The sequence below is a fragment of the Accipiter gentilis genome, chromosome 17 (genome assembly GCF_929443795.1).
Source record: "Accipiter gentilis chromosome 17, bAccGen1.1, whole genome shotgun sequence".
Taxonomy (NCBI): Eukaryota; Metazoa; Chordata; class Aves; order Accipitriformes; family Accipitridae; genus Astur; species Astur gentilis.
Window position 1 is genome coordinate 30,541,219 of NC_064896.1, and position 18,028 is coordinate 30,559,246.

Consider the following 18,028-nt stretch of genomic DNA (forward strand, 5'->3'; position numbering starts at 1 on the left):
TCAAATTGTCAGACATTCAAACAGCATTCAACTTTAAAGATTTCACCATTTCAGCAAGCTTTCTTACAAAAAGGTTATGTCCATTCTAAGATACAAAATTCAATCTACAGAGCTTCTATCAAAGCACAATCATCTCACAGATATAAACACTGATCAATAGCGTAGCATCTAGCAGTTGATGTATTTAAATATAAAACCCCACATCATTTTAAAGACATTTGCTTGCAAAGAGTTCATTAATTATATGCACAAGGTAGAAGTCTCCTTAGACATTGTATAATCTCCATACAGTGTTTTGTTTAAAGGACTGAGTTGTATCTAAGGAGAAACAGTGTTCTTCAGCCTATTGCTTACTGAAATTGCAGCCATGAATGCTCACCCATCTTTAAAACAAATCAATTCACAAGAAAAAGATGAATCTGAGGTAAGAACCATATAGGTTGCCTAATTTGTAGAAGACAGACTTCCACAACAACCTACAGAAACTAATGTAACTGTTTCCCTTAAAATCTTCCAGTAAGCACTCTTCTACTGAGACCTCTACTCTCTGTACAGGAGCTTGTTGCAGAGAAAACGCAAGTGCCTGTGCCATTTGCAACAGGTGTAGAAAGAATGACTAAAACACCAAGTGCTCTTGGAACTGAAATTCTGAGCTGATATTTTGCTGTTAGGAGGAAATTGTCTTGATAACAGTCCATTTGACACTGTCTGATTGAACATGAAGTGCAAAACAGGCCTAGAAATAAAACCGATGCTGAACAAATGAAAGAACCAAGGGGAGAAAAGAGAAAGATAGGTTAAACTCATTCTTTCAATCCAATCGATGCCACAGACATGGAATTTAAATTAGAGAGACAAAATTCTATCAGAACCTTTGTACAATTTCTCTTAACAAAGCCTAGAACAACAAAGCCTAGGATCAACAAAGCCTGCTTACACTACTCTGGGTATTCCTGGAGACGTGATTACACTGAGGGTCACATCTCTCTTCAACAGCTGAAGGAAGGGCAATAAAATCCTCTGGGTATTTCAGCCTGAGCTGTAGTAACATTGGCATCAATCTAGCTTAGACACATAATTATACTTGGTGTTGGCACAAAGTGTATTGCTGAAAAATGAAAAAATGAAATCATTTTGCAATTTGCAGGAGATGATGAAGACGACAGCTGCTAACACCTTGCTTCTGCAGAACACCAGTAGTGCATATTTGGATTTTACCCAAGATGCGCGCAGTGGTCCTTAGCTGTACAAGTACTCTGGCTTCAGCCATGAGGTGGGCAGGGACAGTACAGACATACAACTTTTGTCTACTGCTGGCAGCTACTACCAGGCCTGCTTTGCTGAACAGGACAGGATCACACAGCTTAGGTGATGCACTCTCATGACCTAAAGGTCTAAACTTTTGCCAGCGTAAAGCTAAGGGTAAAAAGGAGATGCATCTTTCCAAGGCAGTATCTCCCAAAAGCTTGCTGTTTTGCCTAACAGTGAGAAAATAAGCCCCGAAAACTGAAAATGCAAGAGGCCCAGTAAGAGCTGACATTTATTCAATGCTAATACCTAAAGATTTACAGATACTGAACGGTAACTCTTTTCTCACCTAGAGAGACAGAAATGCATACCCACCGGTCCACAAGAAACAGCCACTGTCCACGTCAGTACTTTTTCAGGCTGTATGGCAGACCTAGAACCGATTTGGCACCTGGAAATGGTGGGGAACTCCACACAGCAGAGCTTGTGCGCTTGAAGTAGCGTGGTTTGCTTTTGTAAAAGATGTCCTCCAGCTTGGGGCTTGCAATGACCCCAAAGAGTGCATCAACATTGGGAGGGTTGTAGTACTGGCGGATTACAGCTTGGCTAAGCTGATTCCCTAGAGAAACAAAAGATTAAATTTTCATTAATTTTTTTAATTGAAATTGCTGTGCAGGCTGCTTGTATGCAATGTGTCCCTGCTCTCCTCATCTCTAATCAGAGATCACAAATGGGAGAAATCCTGCAGTATTTGATGTTTTAAAGCACCCTGTTTAAGCCTCAAGATTCACCACAGTTCACTTGGAGGGCAAATACTGCATGTGCTGAGTTCTGCCCAGGAACTAGAATAAGTCTGCAAAAAGCAAGGTTTCTCAGCTTTTCTTCCTGGAGATACCATTAGTTTCCCCACAACGTCTTAGCTCCCCTGGGGTAGGTGGAATACGAAATCATGGAAATGAGTATTTCAGAACCAGAACAGCCAGTCTGAAACCTGGTCCATGACATGTGGCATTACTTTGCTTTTTAAAGCCAAATCAATATCAAGCAGGCTCAAGGCCACAGCACTAATTCATAATTATTCCTTTCACATTGGCAAAATGACATTAGAAGCTCTGTTAAGGCAGTTTAACAGAGTATTTTTTCCCCAACATTGTTGCAAGAAGATCCCCAAGTGGTAGAGGAGCCCTTAACTCAGCACTCCAGCCACGATGCTGGAGATTAGTACTTTTAACTACAGTGTGCAAGTAGGAGGAACTGGGCAAAAATTTTACACCAGGTCTTACTATCCATTGGACCAAAGCTGTAGTAGGGTTTGTCAGGGGATCTCAGCACAGATATCAACCTGCTAACACATACCAGTGGCCCAGGCAGGGATGGGCTTGCGAGGCTGGCTTTCGTCATCAGTAGAGTCATCACTATTCAGATCCATTCCATAGTTGTTTGGATTTACCGTGGGGGCCTTTGAATCTTTCTGGGCCTGTGGAGTCATCTGGTATGAATTGCAGGCAGGTGAATTCTAGAAGACAAATATATTCCACAGGCATTAGATGCAATAGCACTGCTACGCTTCCGAGCTGCAGCAAGATGCTTGACGGCTAGCGTTAGCTCAATATTCCATCTTTGCTTTATCGCGTAATTGCAAAACCTGAAGTTTGGCAGTTCTAAAGTTTTGATCCAAGAACTTGACCCGAGTTCCAAAGTTTTGAGCCAATTATGACTTTGCATTGCCTTCTCCTGTTTAATTAGGCTGCTTAACTAACTAGATATGTATGACATGAACAAGCCAGCAATAGATGCATCTAATATACATACAGCAGTTCCATTCAATTCAAGCAAGGCTTGAATGGAGTTGTTACGTCCTCAAAGCTGGAGCTGAGTAATGTGCTTTAAATAGCCTGCAACCAAACTTCTGGGCTTAATAATATTAAACTGATTATTACCACATAGAGAATATACACAGCTCAGGACAAACTGTATTATAATTTTTATGGGAACAGCATGACAGAGAAATGCAAGTGATGAAGAAAAATCTAAAACTGCAAATTTCGCCAACCATGAAATATATCTGGAGTTGGAAAGTTTTCCTTCCTCATAGGACGCTACCTTCATGGCTTTGTGTCCATTAACATTAACTCATATTTCACTAGTTTTGCACTTAAAGATTAAAATATATAGCTTTGCAAGGAGATAAAGATCCATATATTTGTTTTCAATGTTCAAGACCTGTACGTACATTCACCTGCAGGTTTTCCTCAAGTTCCATCAGCAGTGAGGCCCAAATGCAATACTCTTGCACAGACTCTGCTGCCATCCTGTGGCTGTTTCCAGCTTTGAACGTAAATAACATATGCAACACCTCTTCCGCCTGTGAGGTTCATCCAGTATTTAAAGAGGAGCTTAAAAAGGCAAGGTAACTGTAACAGCTACTGCCTTATCCTGACAACAAGAAAACCCTGGCAAATACTTGCTGCTTCTCTTCCCTCCTTTTGACTCCCCAAAAGTTATTTAAATACTCAAGGCCACCAGGAGTCAATCTCAGATAACCAGGAAAAATGTTTACAGAATCCCTTCATTACTGAAAGGGAATATAAAAAGCAGAGGGTAAAACTGCCCATTGTAACAGCATGTCAGTGCTGGAATCAAAGTTCTCTGATGTCATCCCTTAAAGAAATTTCACCAGAGAGCGCAGAATTACCTCTTTGTTTTCTAGGTGCTGTGTTTGAGCTATATCTTTAGCCTTTTGTTCCTCTGGTAGTTTCTTCTGTTCTTGCTCCTGACTCTTCATCTCTGCTAGCCTCTGCTCCTCCTGCTGGCAAGCCAACGCCACAAATTAATTAATCTTATGAACTAAGCTATGCTGTTAACCCAGGGATCCATTTTTTTGATATGCAAAAAAAAAATTAAAAAATCTAAGCACCTAATTGCAAGTCTTTGTTGCTTGTGATGCTAAGGAGCACTTTGAACAAATGCAATGCAACGGTTAGCTTTCCTCACAAAGTGGCACAAACTGACCTTCCCATTTAAGAGCATTAGTTCCTGTCCTCTGATAATGCAATCACCTCATGCTTTGAAAAACTTGCTACTGACTTTATCTTCAGGATATAAACATCAGAATCCAGCTGACCATCTGCAGATGGAAAAGTCTATGCTACTGATCTTAGCCTCTTTTTAGACTAATAAACAGTATTTTTATAGACCAAGTCATCCTATTGTACAGTAACCATCCCAAACAGGTCAAAAGAATCTCACCCTATGAATGCTTAGTTTTTCCTACTGAATCTAAAGGAAACCAAGAGGCTGCTAACTCAATACAGTAGACATCTAAAATCTACTGAAATAAATCCCACCCAGTCTTAATGGCAGGACAAGTTGTACTGAGGTCTACCATCAGCTGCCTGTCAACTTCACAAAGCTAACTGAGAGCGAGGGGCTTGCTGGGCATGGAGGGATCCCCACCAAGGAATTCAGCTCCCTGAGGGCAGCTGGACAACTGCTGTCAGTGTGCTAATACCACAGCTCTGCTAAGTGGAGTGACAATGATTTCAGGCAAATGTTGGAAAATTTCCAACCAACTATTCCAACCTTCTGTTCTTTCTCACAAATCATCTTGAAAGCGCAAGTTCTCCCAGATCTTATATAAACCAAAAAGCAACAGTCCCAATAGCAAAAGGTTTGCTACCGATTCCCAGCAATTACTCTGTGCAAATACTTCAGAAGGGACATTCCAAAAGCTACCCGAACAACACCTGTGGGCTTTATCTCTGCTCTGGTGAAAATGTATGCTGCAAGTTAAGCAAAAACCTGAGCCTATCCAGCTGCAATTGCTTTATTCAAAGAGCATGAACTGCCAAGGCATCAAAAGTTCCCTCCTCAACACCACAAGCAAAAACACCTGCTTAGTTTATCTATGCTGCATGACTGTTGCAGAAAAAGCCTACAAGTCTGTACTTGTGGTTCTGTTGAAAGTGGCACAAATGTAAAATTAAGATGTTGCTTCTGAAAAGTCTGGAATAAATTATTGATATCAAGAGAGGTGCAGATACACCTGGACACAGAAAGGGGGAAAAGCTGAAAACCTCACTTCAATTCAATGCATGTGTTTTCTGTTCTTTCTTCTTGCACTGCTGCCTTCTAAAGAGAGCAAGAATACCTTCTGAAATGGACAGAGAACAGACTCTGGGTAAAAGCACCTTTTGTTGGCTCAAGTTCAGAAGTGCAACAACTCACTCATCAGGGTTCTTGATGGCTTCACAGCTCAGCTGCTCCTAACAGTAACGGCTACTGAAATCAGGTCCATGTGGCTCTACCCATCTACAAGTAGAGAGTACTTACTTCTTTCTTTTCCGTCTCTTTGTGGAGCTGTTCTTTAGCAGACAACGCTTCCTTTTGCAGGCGAGCAGCTTTCTCCTGCTGTTCATGTAGCCTGAGAACCAAAGCAACAGACCATTACTCTCAAAACTATGCAGGGGTACCCTCCCATCCAGTGCCTGCTGCAAACCCCTCTTTTTCTCACAGCTTTTCAGGGCATATCCCACCATACTTCCTATGTTATTGAGCCCAGAACTTCTTCTTGGCATCTCAGTACACATAATGGTCCAGAGTTGCACCGACAGCACAAAGTAGCTCTTCACTGCTTGGGCGTTTCAATAGAGCCCTCGGTTACTGCTTCTTTTCAAAGTCCCAGTACAGAATTTAGTACATAAATGGATATTGTCTTACTTTTCTGCCTGGATCCTCTCCTGTTCCTTCTTCTTCTCCAGCTCTCTCTCTACAGCCAATTGTTTCTCTCTCTCCTGTTCTGCTTGTCTCTGCTCAGCAATCTTCCTGGCACGTTCCTGCTCCTCTTCCTTCTTCTTCTGCATTAGCTCTTTGTGCCGACGTTCCTCCTCCTCCTGGTAAGCCCAACAAGGCAATTACACACCTTACATTGTAGAGGAACAAGCTCCAGAATAAAGGAGCAGGAACACCTTATTTGACTCAAGTCTCCAGCACCTATCAGTACACAGCAGGGAAGCAACTCAGGGCTTAAGTCCCAGTGCTTTCAAGGTAGGTGCATCATCTCTCCAGCTATTTCAATGCTGGCCTTCCCCTGCCCACAATGTACCCCCCCAAAGGGCCTAATGGCCACCATGCTTTAGATCTCTGAGAGACAGGTTTAACTGAGAAATTTTAATACATGCCAATCCACAAATTAAGGACTTTAGTAAGAATCTGTCCAGAACTGCAGAAGAAATGTGGGTCACAATCACCCCTAACAGCTTACAGCATATTGCAAGAGGAAGCAGGAAGCACAACACTGCAGAGAGCACAACACTGCAGAGAGCTTTAAGGACAAAGACTCTCCGCTACACTAATTTCACTCAGTTATTTTGTGTTAGTACTCCCGCTGGATTCCTTGCTTACAAAGACTGTGGCAGACTGTGGCCATTCTAATTGCATGCAGGACAACAGGATGGGCTCCAGCACAGACCTGCTGCAGTGCTTTTTGTTTTCTGGCCTCTTCATCATGCCTGCGCCGGGCCTCTGCTTCTTCCATTTTCTTGGCAGCTGCTTTCTTTTTCATCTTCTCTTCTGCCAACCTTTCTTCCCGCACCTAAGACACACATGTAGCTAGCTGAATACCTAAATCTCAGATGGGACAGTTCTCTGTGCATGTGAAATACCATAGCAGCAAGTCTCAAAGATGCAGAGCTCCCACCCTCTCACAAAGCAAAAGCTTCCTTTTTTGCCAGCAGGAGCCAATGGGATCTGTGCTTTATTTTAAAGAGGTAATATGTAGGGAAATGACCTTCTTTTACATCTCCATAGGAAGACCTGATCCTATTCTGGTATTTATACACCTAATACCACAAAAAAAAATATCAGAATATGTTCTCAGAACCGTGAAATAATAAAAGCAGATAGAGATAATTAAAGCAGAGAAATGACTGCTATGGTCCCATGTGCAAATTGTCTGAAAATCTCAGATACAAGAAAGGGTCTGGAGGAAGTATGTTTATTTTCACCTTTTCATCTATTAGTCAGATGGGAGAACAACTTCAAGTAGATAAAGCCTCAGGGCCATTAGGCTGGCTTTATCTACTTGAAGTTCTTCTCCCATTTGTCTAACAGAGCCTTGCTAAAGCCCATTTAGATTCATAATTCTGGAAAATAAGGGTTTTCATCTGCCATTTGCTGTAACCAAGAGAAAGGCAGTCACTCAGAATCACCAAGTTTCTGGAAAGATCTTTATTCAACCATCCTCCAGTTCATTCTCTAGATTTCAACAGCCTCAGTTCCTCTCTTTCTGGAAGGCATGGTCATGTGGCATCATCTACCTCAACAGACTTTATTCTCCTAAATAAACTCTATAGGTATATTGGGCCTTACCTTCTCCGTCTTCTCATCAAACAGAGCTATCTTCTGCTCAATGCGCCTTTTTCTCTCTTCCTCTATTTGTTCTGCCCGTTCCCGAGCTTGCAATACCTTGCGCAGGCGCTCCTCACGCTTCCTATAGGACACAGCCCAACTTCATCATTGTAATCCAGCTAGATGAGTTCTTTACAACTCAAATACAAGGCCAACAGACACAGCTCTTGGGCAGCATGAAATTCAATGAACGAAATACACCATTCATTTAAACATTAGCAATATTTTTAAGCTCCACCTGAGACAGAGGACTAAAGACAAAAAGCTGAAGAAGCAGTCAGCTAGGATAATTAACTTTTCATTAGCATTCTAGACAGATACTATGAGAACAAATAGTGTCTTTGCAGTGCGAGAGCAGGCCAACAAGAATTTTTGCTGCATGTAAGAATACTGCAAGATAAAAGACCTAGATATAGGGACCTACAGGTACAGAGAGAGCAGTCCAGACAAGGGAGAAAGCATATACTCACAGCCTTGCCTCTTCTAGTCGCCGTTTCTTTTCTTCCTCCAGTTTTTGTTTTCTCAGCTGCTCAGCTTCTTGCTTTTTTCTCAGAGTCTCTAGCTTCTGCCTCTCCTTTTCCTAGGTGGATTGAAATGTGATTATACCTACCTGCCAGAGCTTCCTTCTACCTCAACTTGCTCAGGTTAAGAGCCCGGAGGTAACACCGAGGAACTGCAGCCAGAACCAAAGGATGGTAACAAGCCTGAAACAGAGGCTCAAGTAGCCTGCGATGTGGTCATGGATGTTTGGGAACAGATGCAATAGAAAACAAGGCAGTGGTATTAATCTTAGAAAGTGAAAGAAAATAGGCAGCTGAAACAGAAGCATCAGCTCCTGAAGTCCAGGCAGCTTCCGCAGAGATTGCAGACAGACAGCACTGTGATTTATGTTGGTAAAAAGAACCAAAAAAGCAGTGTTAATGCTTGGCAATGATACTGACATCCTGCAGCGAGTGTAGGGGGACAGATGGTGCTCTAGGAAACACCTTGCTTACTTAACTCAGAGTTCCCACTGGCGTCTTTGCTTCCCACAAAGCTTCATGTCATGGTAAACCACCACCATTTAGACAGAGTGCTTACAGCTTGTTTCAAGCACACAGTCAGCCCCATATGTCATTCAGGCAGAAATGCAGGACATTTGTCCCATTTTTTCCAAACAGTCCAGCTAACTCAGCCTAAGTGTACTGTCAATTAGAAGAGCAAGATCCAGCCATCACTACAGTCAGAGCAAACAGATTAAGATAAACTAATGCCAGATTTGATACTGCAGATGCCTAATTATGACAGGCCTGCCTGGTTTTAGTACAAACCCATTGATAAGCATGGTGAACTATTCAAGTGATTTCCTTATGCTGGGCTCCATGTTGTAAATGATTGGTATTATTAGTATCCAAACTAGCTAATTTGAAACTAAAAATTACATCTTATTGCTCCAGTGCTATTTAGTTACATTTAGCCCCCACAAAATAAAAATCCTGAGAGCAGGTTGGCCACACTAAAATAAAACCTAAAATGTAACATTCAATGAACTGACAGCAACCAAGGATGCACTAGTTAGAAGACTCTTATCATATTAGGTCCTTTGCCAATACAGACACTAACATCAACAGGAACACCAATGAGATTGAAGCTCGAAACCTTCACTACTTCCTCATGATAGACTTTTCTTATCGGCTGGAGTACAGCAGCAACCATGACAGCTTTAAGCAATTCAAAGAAGTTCCGTTACTAGGTTGCCAGATAGAAGCAACATGCAGTAAAACCAGTTTCTGCAGTATGCCCTCCTCTCTGTCCCCAACTCTCCTACAAGTGAAAAGAAGCCCTAGAACTACCTTATTTTGCAGGCAAGTTGTTGGGTATTAGAAGTATGAGCAATCCATGCTCAGCATGCCAGCTCCTAGCATGTCCCTAGGTGCATCTGTGAAGCTACACCCTTGTACTTGCCTGACACTGTCAGAGAGCTGTTCTGGAATAGGAACTACAGCACACTGATTGAAACCTGCTTTTCCTTGAACACTGACTTCTCTTCCAAGTCAAATACCAAATCTAAATGCAGATCAGGTAAGAGTAAGGGCTGCCCATCAGTGATGCAGGTATTATTCCTACTGCAACTCCAGCCCATATAATTAAGTGATCATGATTTATGACCTGTGTAAGCAGAACACAGGGAAAACCAACTCCCTTTGGAAATCTAGAACCAGATCTCAAATCCCATCCACCCAAAGCACTAGTCTGTTTGGGATACAGGTGCTTCCCCAGCGATGCTGTAAACTTCACTGTGGTATTGCATAGATAGAGGCATCGGCCTGCAAACAGCAAAGGTGTGTTGTTTGTCTTTGCTGGTTGCAACAAGTATTCTACATTGATATTGATGCCTATTAGATTTGGATACTGACATACTTGTCTCACTGACCCAGCAGTCTCCTATTCAGGACAGTCTCATGTTTCTTCCTGCTTCAAAGGTCTGAAAAAACTCAGAACACCAGAAGCTTGGATTTAAGAGGCATTTGCTCAGATCTCACTCACTAGAAAGTCCTAGAAAGGAGACAGTGAATGTGCAGACTTCAGTTTATATACACACCTCAACTGCAGTATTCAAAATCCCTGTGATTTTCATTTCCCAGTTTTCACTCCCAACTGTTACTTGCTAATACCACAGGGGAATGCTACAGTAATAAACATTAGAGTCCAAATTAGAACACTCTAGGAAGCTGCCTAATCACAATTTTATTTAGTTTATGTAAGTGTAAACAGACTGCTTAAAGTTACTTCTTTGTTTTGTATGGGTTGAAAAGTCTCTTTCATGTCTGTGCTTTAACTTAGACGCTCATCAGACCATCATGTACTAGCTTAAAACAGTCTTGTCTTACCTTGGGATTAGATTGGAGGGGAGTGTTGTACCTGATAAAAGATTTTATTACTCCATTTCTCCCCACAGAGCTTGGCGTCATGAGGAGCTGGTTCTTCTGCACAGTGTGCAAAAACGTTTTGAAAGGACGTACAACCTATGAGAGCAAAGCCAAAAACAATCCTCAGAAGCTTGAGTATGAAGCAGGTCTTGGTGAAGTACATCAGGGTTACAAGGATCTTACTTTACTGGCTGGAAAGGTAGGGGACGGGGTTTTTCTTCTTGGAGGAGAAAGCCCTCCATCTTCTGCCTGCTGATTGTCATAGCGTTCATCCACAGCTCTTTTGTAACTTGGCTTTCTCCTGTGAGAAAAATGCAGTCCATCACACATGGCAAATCCTCTTAATTGTCTCAAAGTCAGGTTTAAAAAAAGGTCATAAAACTAACCTAGCTTAAAAGATATTTCATTGTGTATAACAAGTAGGTATTAAATAAAAAATTTCTAATGTGATAGAAGATACAAATTAAATCCTCTTTTCATAGAGGCAGAGGAAACTTACTGCAAAAGTTTCACAGCCACAAAACACTGAAGCCATTTAACAATGTTCAGCATTGAACCTGATTTGAACTGAACTACAGATCTCCAGAGGTGCCTTCCAACCAGAATGATTCTACGAACATACCTGGCACTCTGGGGTGGTTCCTGGGTCTCCCCATTCTTATTTAAGTTGCTTTCTGAAAAAAACCCCAAACCAACAGTTACACAGTTAATTCCAGCAGAAAAAAAAATCCCTTCCAACCCAGCTTTGAAAGCAGACAACAGATTTAGCAGCTCACTAAATAGCAAAAAAACCTGCCATGAATTATGTACAGCAGGACCTTTCTTGCTTTCAGCAAGCAACTGCACAGTGCCATTCAAACCTGTCTAATCTGTGGTATGCAGTTTGCACTAATGCAATGCTATTGTGTTCTGCACAGATACAGAGCAACTGCTTGCTTCAGAAACGGGGTTCAACTAGGTCTCCCAGGGAGAACATGCATCCCTCCATCTTCATTACATCTGTTTCCATGTGCTTCCCAGGGTGGAAAATTACTCCAGCACAGAATTTCCTAACTGTTAATCTCTTCAAACAAATACTTGCTTGTCAAAGGTTAGTCTTTCAAACTGGGCTGTCAAATTAACTAGCCAATCTTTCAAACCTCCCAGCCTCCCAACAAAGTGACAATTTTTTTTAAATTCTGCCACAAAAATTCTTTGGAAGCTACCGTTGTTGCTCGTCTCCTGCAGCTGTTCATTTCTGCCGATGGTTCGAGAGCGAAGGGACATTTGTGGACTTTGAGGACTCTAGGAAAAGCAAATGGGTTTCAGCACGATTCTCACACAGAAACAGCCAATTACTGTTTCAAATCATGATGTCATTCTGACAAGGACACTCTCTGCAATATTACCAGAGAATGCAAAACCACATACATAGTATAAAGTATTGGTGGCAGTACCCAGAGTGAAGTCCTAACCTCCAGCTGTGAAAAATACCTCAGGACACCATCTTGGTAAGTTCCTTGATGTCATGTCATCACTAGAAGCAGGGATGTTAACAGAACACAAGTATCTGCAACAAGGGATGCACTGCTTAAACTGAACTCATAAACTATTAAGGACAAAAGCATTTCAAGTTGGAAATCTGTTTATGCTTGCTGGACTTTTGGCAAGAGTCAGGCACCGCTCATTTTACTTAGCAGTGATGAATGGACAAAGAGAGAGACAGCAAACAGCTCATTGCCTTGATTTATCTGTTTCTGTTATGAATGTGATAGGCATTGCTATTTGCTGCCGTTGTACTTAGACCGATAAAAAATTACTTCTGTTGTGATAATGGTTTTATATGCCTGCAAAAGAGCTGGCAATGGCTTTTGAAATCTGCACTCTGCTAGCAATGCAAGCATTAACTCCACTCCCCAAACCCATGTTGGCCAGCATGTAAGCTGGCAGACACAAAGGAGTTGGGAAGAGAATAAAAGAGAAGTACGGAAACTTTATCCTCCCCAAATGCTTCAGTAGGGTCTTTTCCTAAGGCTAGGTATAGGAAGCATCTTGTAGCGCAGCAGAAGGACATAAATCTAATTCATTCGAGATCAGGCCTGAGAAGAATCTGACCTTTAAGTAACAGCATGCATACAGGTACTGTCTTTACAAGTTTCCATAGACAAAGATGTTTTCTAGTTTGAGAAGGTTGCTGAGTCACATTTTCACGCTGCTCACAGCTCCCAAAGGAAGTCTCTGGCAGAAACCAAACCACATTTGGTTTGCCAAGAAAACTGCTGATAGATAGAAAGACAGATAGATAGACAGAAAGACAGACAGACATACAAACAGAAAGAAAGAAAGGGGGCGGTAACCTGGTGACATAGGCTAAGAATGGGACAGGCTATAAGGTCCCACTCCCAACAGCAGCAGTATAGAAATAAAAGATGAGGATCAAGGGTAGATCAAATACACTACATGGACTAGACTGTATTTATAAATTCATCAGGGTACAGAAACAAAAGATAAGAGTCCTCTATTCACAGATCTGCAAAGCAGTCTGTCAATTTTTCCTCTTCTCGACGTTTTCCATTTAAGCTTTTCTACAGTTGTAACTCAGGCAGCTAAAAATCCAAAGGCACTAGAAACACTGAGTTTATTTGAACTTTTGCGGATCTACTGACGAGTACAGCCACAAAAACACGTATAACCCTGTCCTTGTTTACAGAAGTGCTTAAGGCCACAGAACTCTGCTCCATTAATTCAGTCTTTGCTTATTGAAAATTATTCTGGACAAAACACTGACATAATCCTGGGATTTCTTCCTCAGGAGGGCAGTGAGAATTGTGGAGAGATATGTTTTGACCTTAATGATATTTACAAATTTCTGTGGTTGTCTTAAGACAAACTGACAAGCTTTGAATAATCTGCAGGACTAACGAAAAGGTCAAAAGAAGCTTTAAAAATACAGAAATAGTAATAGTGTACAAACTGTGTCCAACTGAAAAAACTTCCCTGAACTGTAAGAAGGTTATTTATCTGTATAGATTCAGGATTGAATTTTCATACAACTGATCTCTAGCCAGAGGCTAAGAAGCAAGAGCCAGAAAGCAGGACTTGACTCTGAATGCCAGTGATACCAAGGTCAGTATTCAGTGCTGGTGTGCGTCAACCCATCATTTACATTTACATCTATTTATGCTAAATGACAGAGAGAATGCTATTTTGTAGTCAAAGCTAGCCTTAGCTTTGAAAGCACCTGAGATTGTAACAACATACTGACAGAATACCTCTACTTGCATCCAAAATAAGCCTTGGGTCACATGTGCTTATTTTCCAAAGAAAACTTTACTGGGTTTTGTTTTGCCAATTTTGGAACATTGTGATTAAATCAGACTTGACAATCTAGAATTTCTCTAGTCTGTGTATCAGAACCAGAGAGACTATGTATAGGCTCATGCATGTATGCGAGCCAAGTGCTCTAAGCCTTCTCTATTCAAGTGCTATGCAGCCCATTGACCAAATCCAGTGGTCTGTGGCCAGAGCTCCTTAACTCCCCAATAACAAATGAGAGGTGTTTTCAACACATTCTGCTTGCAAGTCCACACAAACAGAAATGCTTTTAAATCTCATCTCAAATCTTACCAACTTGGAGGGGGTACAAGGTCCAGGAGGAGGCCTAGAAAAAAAAAAATAAAGAAAAAAGGCAGCCATGTTCAATAACATCAAGGAAACTGGGAAGCCACTTGTTATCTGCAAGCAGTGCATTTTATACCAAGAATGTCACTGTAAAAAAGTCCTCCAAGCAGGATATTAAGGATAAAGAAATATCTTAAAATAGTCTCACCCAGTTTTGACAACTGTTTCTTCATTCTCTGGCACCTCTCCAGAGCTGGAGACTGCAGGAAAAGAAAAAAATGCCAGAGCTATAACGTACAGGTGCAGGCCAAGACTCTTTGTAGGAGCGAAGTTCACTCATGACTGTTATAGACGCATTTGCTCTGCCTCCTGGGTTACTGCCTACAATTCAAATGCATGCTGCTACAAGTAAGGGCAGCTGAATATACCTAAGTAGCACTAGAGAAAATGCTGCCTGCAATTTTAATATAAGAAAACAGATGTTTTCAATTATAGATGAGTTCTAAGTGATATTCAATGAGTTTACATTAAGAGTGACTAGGTTTGGACTCAGACTCATTTTGCAGGGCCGCATCCAAGTATTAGCAGTATTTAAAACCAGCATTATTTACAGTCCCAGTGCTGCTTCCTGCTAAGCATTACAGCTGGCTCAATGGTAGGTAGCTTTTAAGTACCATCACAGCCGGGAACCGCTGTTAATAATTAAGGCAGCAATGCAGCTTCAGCCTGGGTGGAGTACACAAGGGCAGACTTTGCACAGGCGAAGCATGCAGTCTGCTCCCATACTTCCATCGCAGGTGTTATCGAGGAAAGCACAAACACATGGGCTATGTACACACATCCAGTGCAAGATCTGCTGCATCAGAGACACAGCAGATACACTCTGCAGTCAATTAACATGCTTTGGGCTTTTGGACATTCACCAGCTCAACTGGAGCTGCCTGAAACATCTCAGTTCCTCTCCTTACACCTGGAAATTTTGACTAGGCAGAAGAACAGTCATGTCAAGTAGCACAGAGGGAAGAAATAAAGCCTTCCTTAAACCTCCCAGGTAATCCAGATCCAGACAATATGGACTGATCATTTAAACTAGGTAGATAAAGCTATTTCAGTGCCTCTTCAAAGTTACAGATAAGGAGACTTCCCTACAGTTTCATTTTTTACTGAGGAACCTCTCAACACTGCACTTGGAAACTTACACAGCACTCCAGACTACCCTGTTACCGGCACAGGAAATCCTCTACTGGGTACTGCAGTGCTCTGGTTCTGGAAAAACATTCAACTAGAACAGTTAAGTTGGTATGGAAAAAAATACTATAGTGCTTGTCCAAACATATCCTTCTACAGCAAAAATAGGATAACTCTTCAAGAAAAGTCAGTTTTATACAGCACAAATCCCACAAAGCTAGAACACTGCAGATGAACACATTAAAGTAATGTTATTTCAGCTGTATTAGTTCTCCCTTCAAACAAAAAAGTATACTGTGCAAAAGAGCCAATCTCTCCTCAACATCAAATTGTGCAGAAGAGGTTCTCTTGCATCATCTGCATTTCAGGAGTCATTTACTAGTCCACCACTTACTAGACACTTCTTTCCCTCAGCTTGAAAAAACAGTGATGCTATATCCATCACTGTTCTGCACCAAATCCAATGCTTGCGTTCCAGTAGCACAGAAGAATATTTAAATCAGTTTATCCTTCACTGAACTTACTCTAGAACTAGCAGCTAGATTCTCCTTAGGGCAGTGCATCTGTGATAGCTACCCCATTTCCCTCAAAACATGCAGGCCTTTGTAAGAGCCCCATACCCCACTTAAGCAGCCACCAGCAAAAACAAACCCTGTTTGCCAGCTTCCTCCTTAGCTTTGCAAGCTATACCACAGAAACTCAGAGACATTAAGGCTGTTCTCCCAGATGATTTACAAGGCTGAATTCACAGGCCACAAACTAGCAGTTACCTGGGTTTCTCTACTCACATAGGTCTCTAGAAAGCCAGTTAGAACATCCACACTTAATTGCAGCTTGTCTAGCCTAGGAGGATCAGCTGCTACACCCAAAGTGAAGAACTAGCTCCATAACATTGTTTTCCTTCAGCAGCAAAAAACAGTACATCAACAAAAAGAGCAGGAAAGGTGCAAAGCAAACTCATCTGGTGACATCCAATCTTACCATCCATGCGACTGGAGGACACAGATGACTTCTGAGCTGCCTTCCTCTTGACCATTCCCCTGGCAATAGATTTCCGCATCATACTTTCCCTCTTGCTGGCTAGTGAGTATTTCTCTGCCAAGGAGGTTCTGTGAGTCATGGAAGTTTTACCCATCAGACTCCTGCGCACTGAGCGACGGCTCAGCCTGGAGCCTGTGGGAGTCCCTGGGCTATCCCTTATGTGCTGGGAAGGCTCCTTACCAGACCCCTCTTGTACCTCAGCAGAGTCATCTACCTCCTCCAGCCTAGGCCCTTCACTTAAAACAACTGTAGTATTAGCTGCCTTTGCTGTCTTCAGCTCGGACACAGCCTCGCTTTCTCCAGCATTGTTTGCCTCGGGGGTATGAGGGATCATCAGCTCAAAGGCTGTGGGCACCGGCAGTGATTTGGCAACACTGCTTTCTCTGGGAGAACCATCATCTGAGCTCAAGACAAAGGTCGTGGAGAGCTTCTCTGCTGCTTTAGATGCACTCTTCTGGACGTGTAGCTCAGTGATAATGTGATCACTGACATCAGCTTCTACTAAGGGAACCTTCCCTTCTACTTGCTGGACAGGAGGGGTCTCAGGAAGGACCTGGGAGCTTTTAGCAGATGTTGCAGCCTGAGATCTTGTCACACGTTGAGGTGGACAGATTTCTTTAGCCTCAGCCCTGATTAGTTCCAGATTTTCTTTATTCCGGAGTCTTTGAGAATATCGTATGGAGGGTACCACCTTGAGACTGCTATTCCTCCTTCTGGATAACCTAACGAGAAACAGCATGTTAGACTGGAACTGGATTCAGGGATAGACCAAAGCCCTTCTGCCCACAAACAAGAACTCGCAGACAGACAAAGCTAAAACACGTGGGACGAGCCCCTCTAAGAGCTTAACACTCGGAGAGCTGCAGAAAGCGGCTCACGCAGACAGTAGCAAGTATAGATCATCGCTTTAGAGCGGAAGAGATAACTAAAGAAAGGAAACAGAGACATAAAAGGGAACCGAGTGAGGAAGACCAGTGCCTTTTCCAGAGGCCCCCTGGGCTGGGCCTTTAACCAGGCTGGAGGAGGGAATGCCAGGGCACAGGCTTCGCGGGAATCACCCTGCGGCCTCCTGCAGCGGGATTTTCAGCCTCCCGCCAGCTCCCTCCCTCCTCCAGGCGCCGAGGGCACCGCTCGGCTCCACCAGCCGCCGGCCCGGCCTCTCCCCAACGCGGCGCTGCCCAGGCTCCGGCGCCCCCCGCCGTCCACCCCGGGAGGGCCCCGGCGGGCCTACCTCTTCCTGCTCGGCTCCTGGTTCTCCTCCTGCAGGGCAGAAAGGCGCTTCCTCCGCTGCCGGTTCTTCTGCGACGGCGTCTTGGGCATCAGCTCCGGCTCGTCGCTGTAATGGCTGCGAGAGGAAGAGGAGAGGCGAAGGGGGGTGTCAGCGCGGGGAGCGGCCGGTACCGGCCCGGTGCGGGAGCGGCGGGGGTCGGTACCTGCTGAACATCCTGGCCGCCTCCTCACGGATCTCCTTCAGCCACACCAGGTCGGTCTCGTCCACCTGCCGCAAGAACTCCGCCAGCCGCCGGTTGCATACCGCCGGCAGCTGCGCCGGGCCCGCCGCCGCCGCCATCATTGCCTCAGCCGCCCCTGGCCCAACCGCCCGCCCGCGCGCGCGCACGCCCCCAACCCAGCCC

General features: G+C 43.3%; 1 protein-coding gene across 2 annotated transcripts; it reads right to left on the reverse strand.

The window, feature by feature from the left end:
• On the reverse strand, nt 1-18,001 carry INCENP (inner centromere protein). Of its 2 annotated transcripts, XM_049820426.1 has the most exons (17): nt 17,828-18,001; nt 17,626-17,739; nt 16,335-17,116; nt 14,374-14,425; nt 14,172-14,205; nt 11,771-11,849; nt 11,188-11,239; nt 10,749-10,866; nt 10,527-10,661; nt 8,127-8,236; nt 7,618-7,738; nt 6,719-6,841; nt 5,968-6,140; nt 5,581-5,671; nt 3,944-4,057; nt 2,605-2,764; nt 1-1,867 (listed from the first exon to the last, which is right to left on the reverse strand). In XM_049820426.1, the coding sequence occupies exons 1-17, from the start codon at nt 17,965-17,967 to the stop codon at nt 1,653-1,655; spliced, it is 2,613 nt and encodes an 870-aa protein (XP_049676383.1). In that variant the 5' UTR covers nt 17,968-18,001; the 3' UTR covers nt 1-1,652. The 2 variants fall into 2 exon arrangements, with proteins under 2 accessions (XP_049676383.1, XP_049676384.1); XM_049820427.1 differs by lacking the exon at nt 3,944-4,057.
• Between the last annotated feature and the right edge of the window lie 27 nt (nt 18,002-18,028).

Coding starts and splice junctions, on each gene's coding strand:
- INCENP (XM_049820426.1), bottom strand. CDS start 17,967: ATGATGGCGGCGGCGGCGGGCCCGGCGCAGCTGCCGGCGGTATGCAAC. Junction 14,426..16,334: donor GTCCTCCAGTCGCATGGATG/GTAAGATTGGAT, acceptor CTTTTCCTGCAG/TCTCCAGCTCTGGAGAGGTG. Junction 10,867..11,187: donor GAACCACCCCAGAGTGCCAG/GTATGTTCGTAG, acceptor TTTTTCTCACAG/GAGAAAGCCAAGTTACAAAA.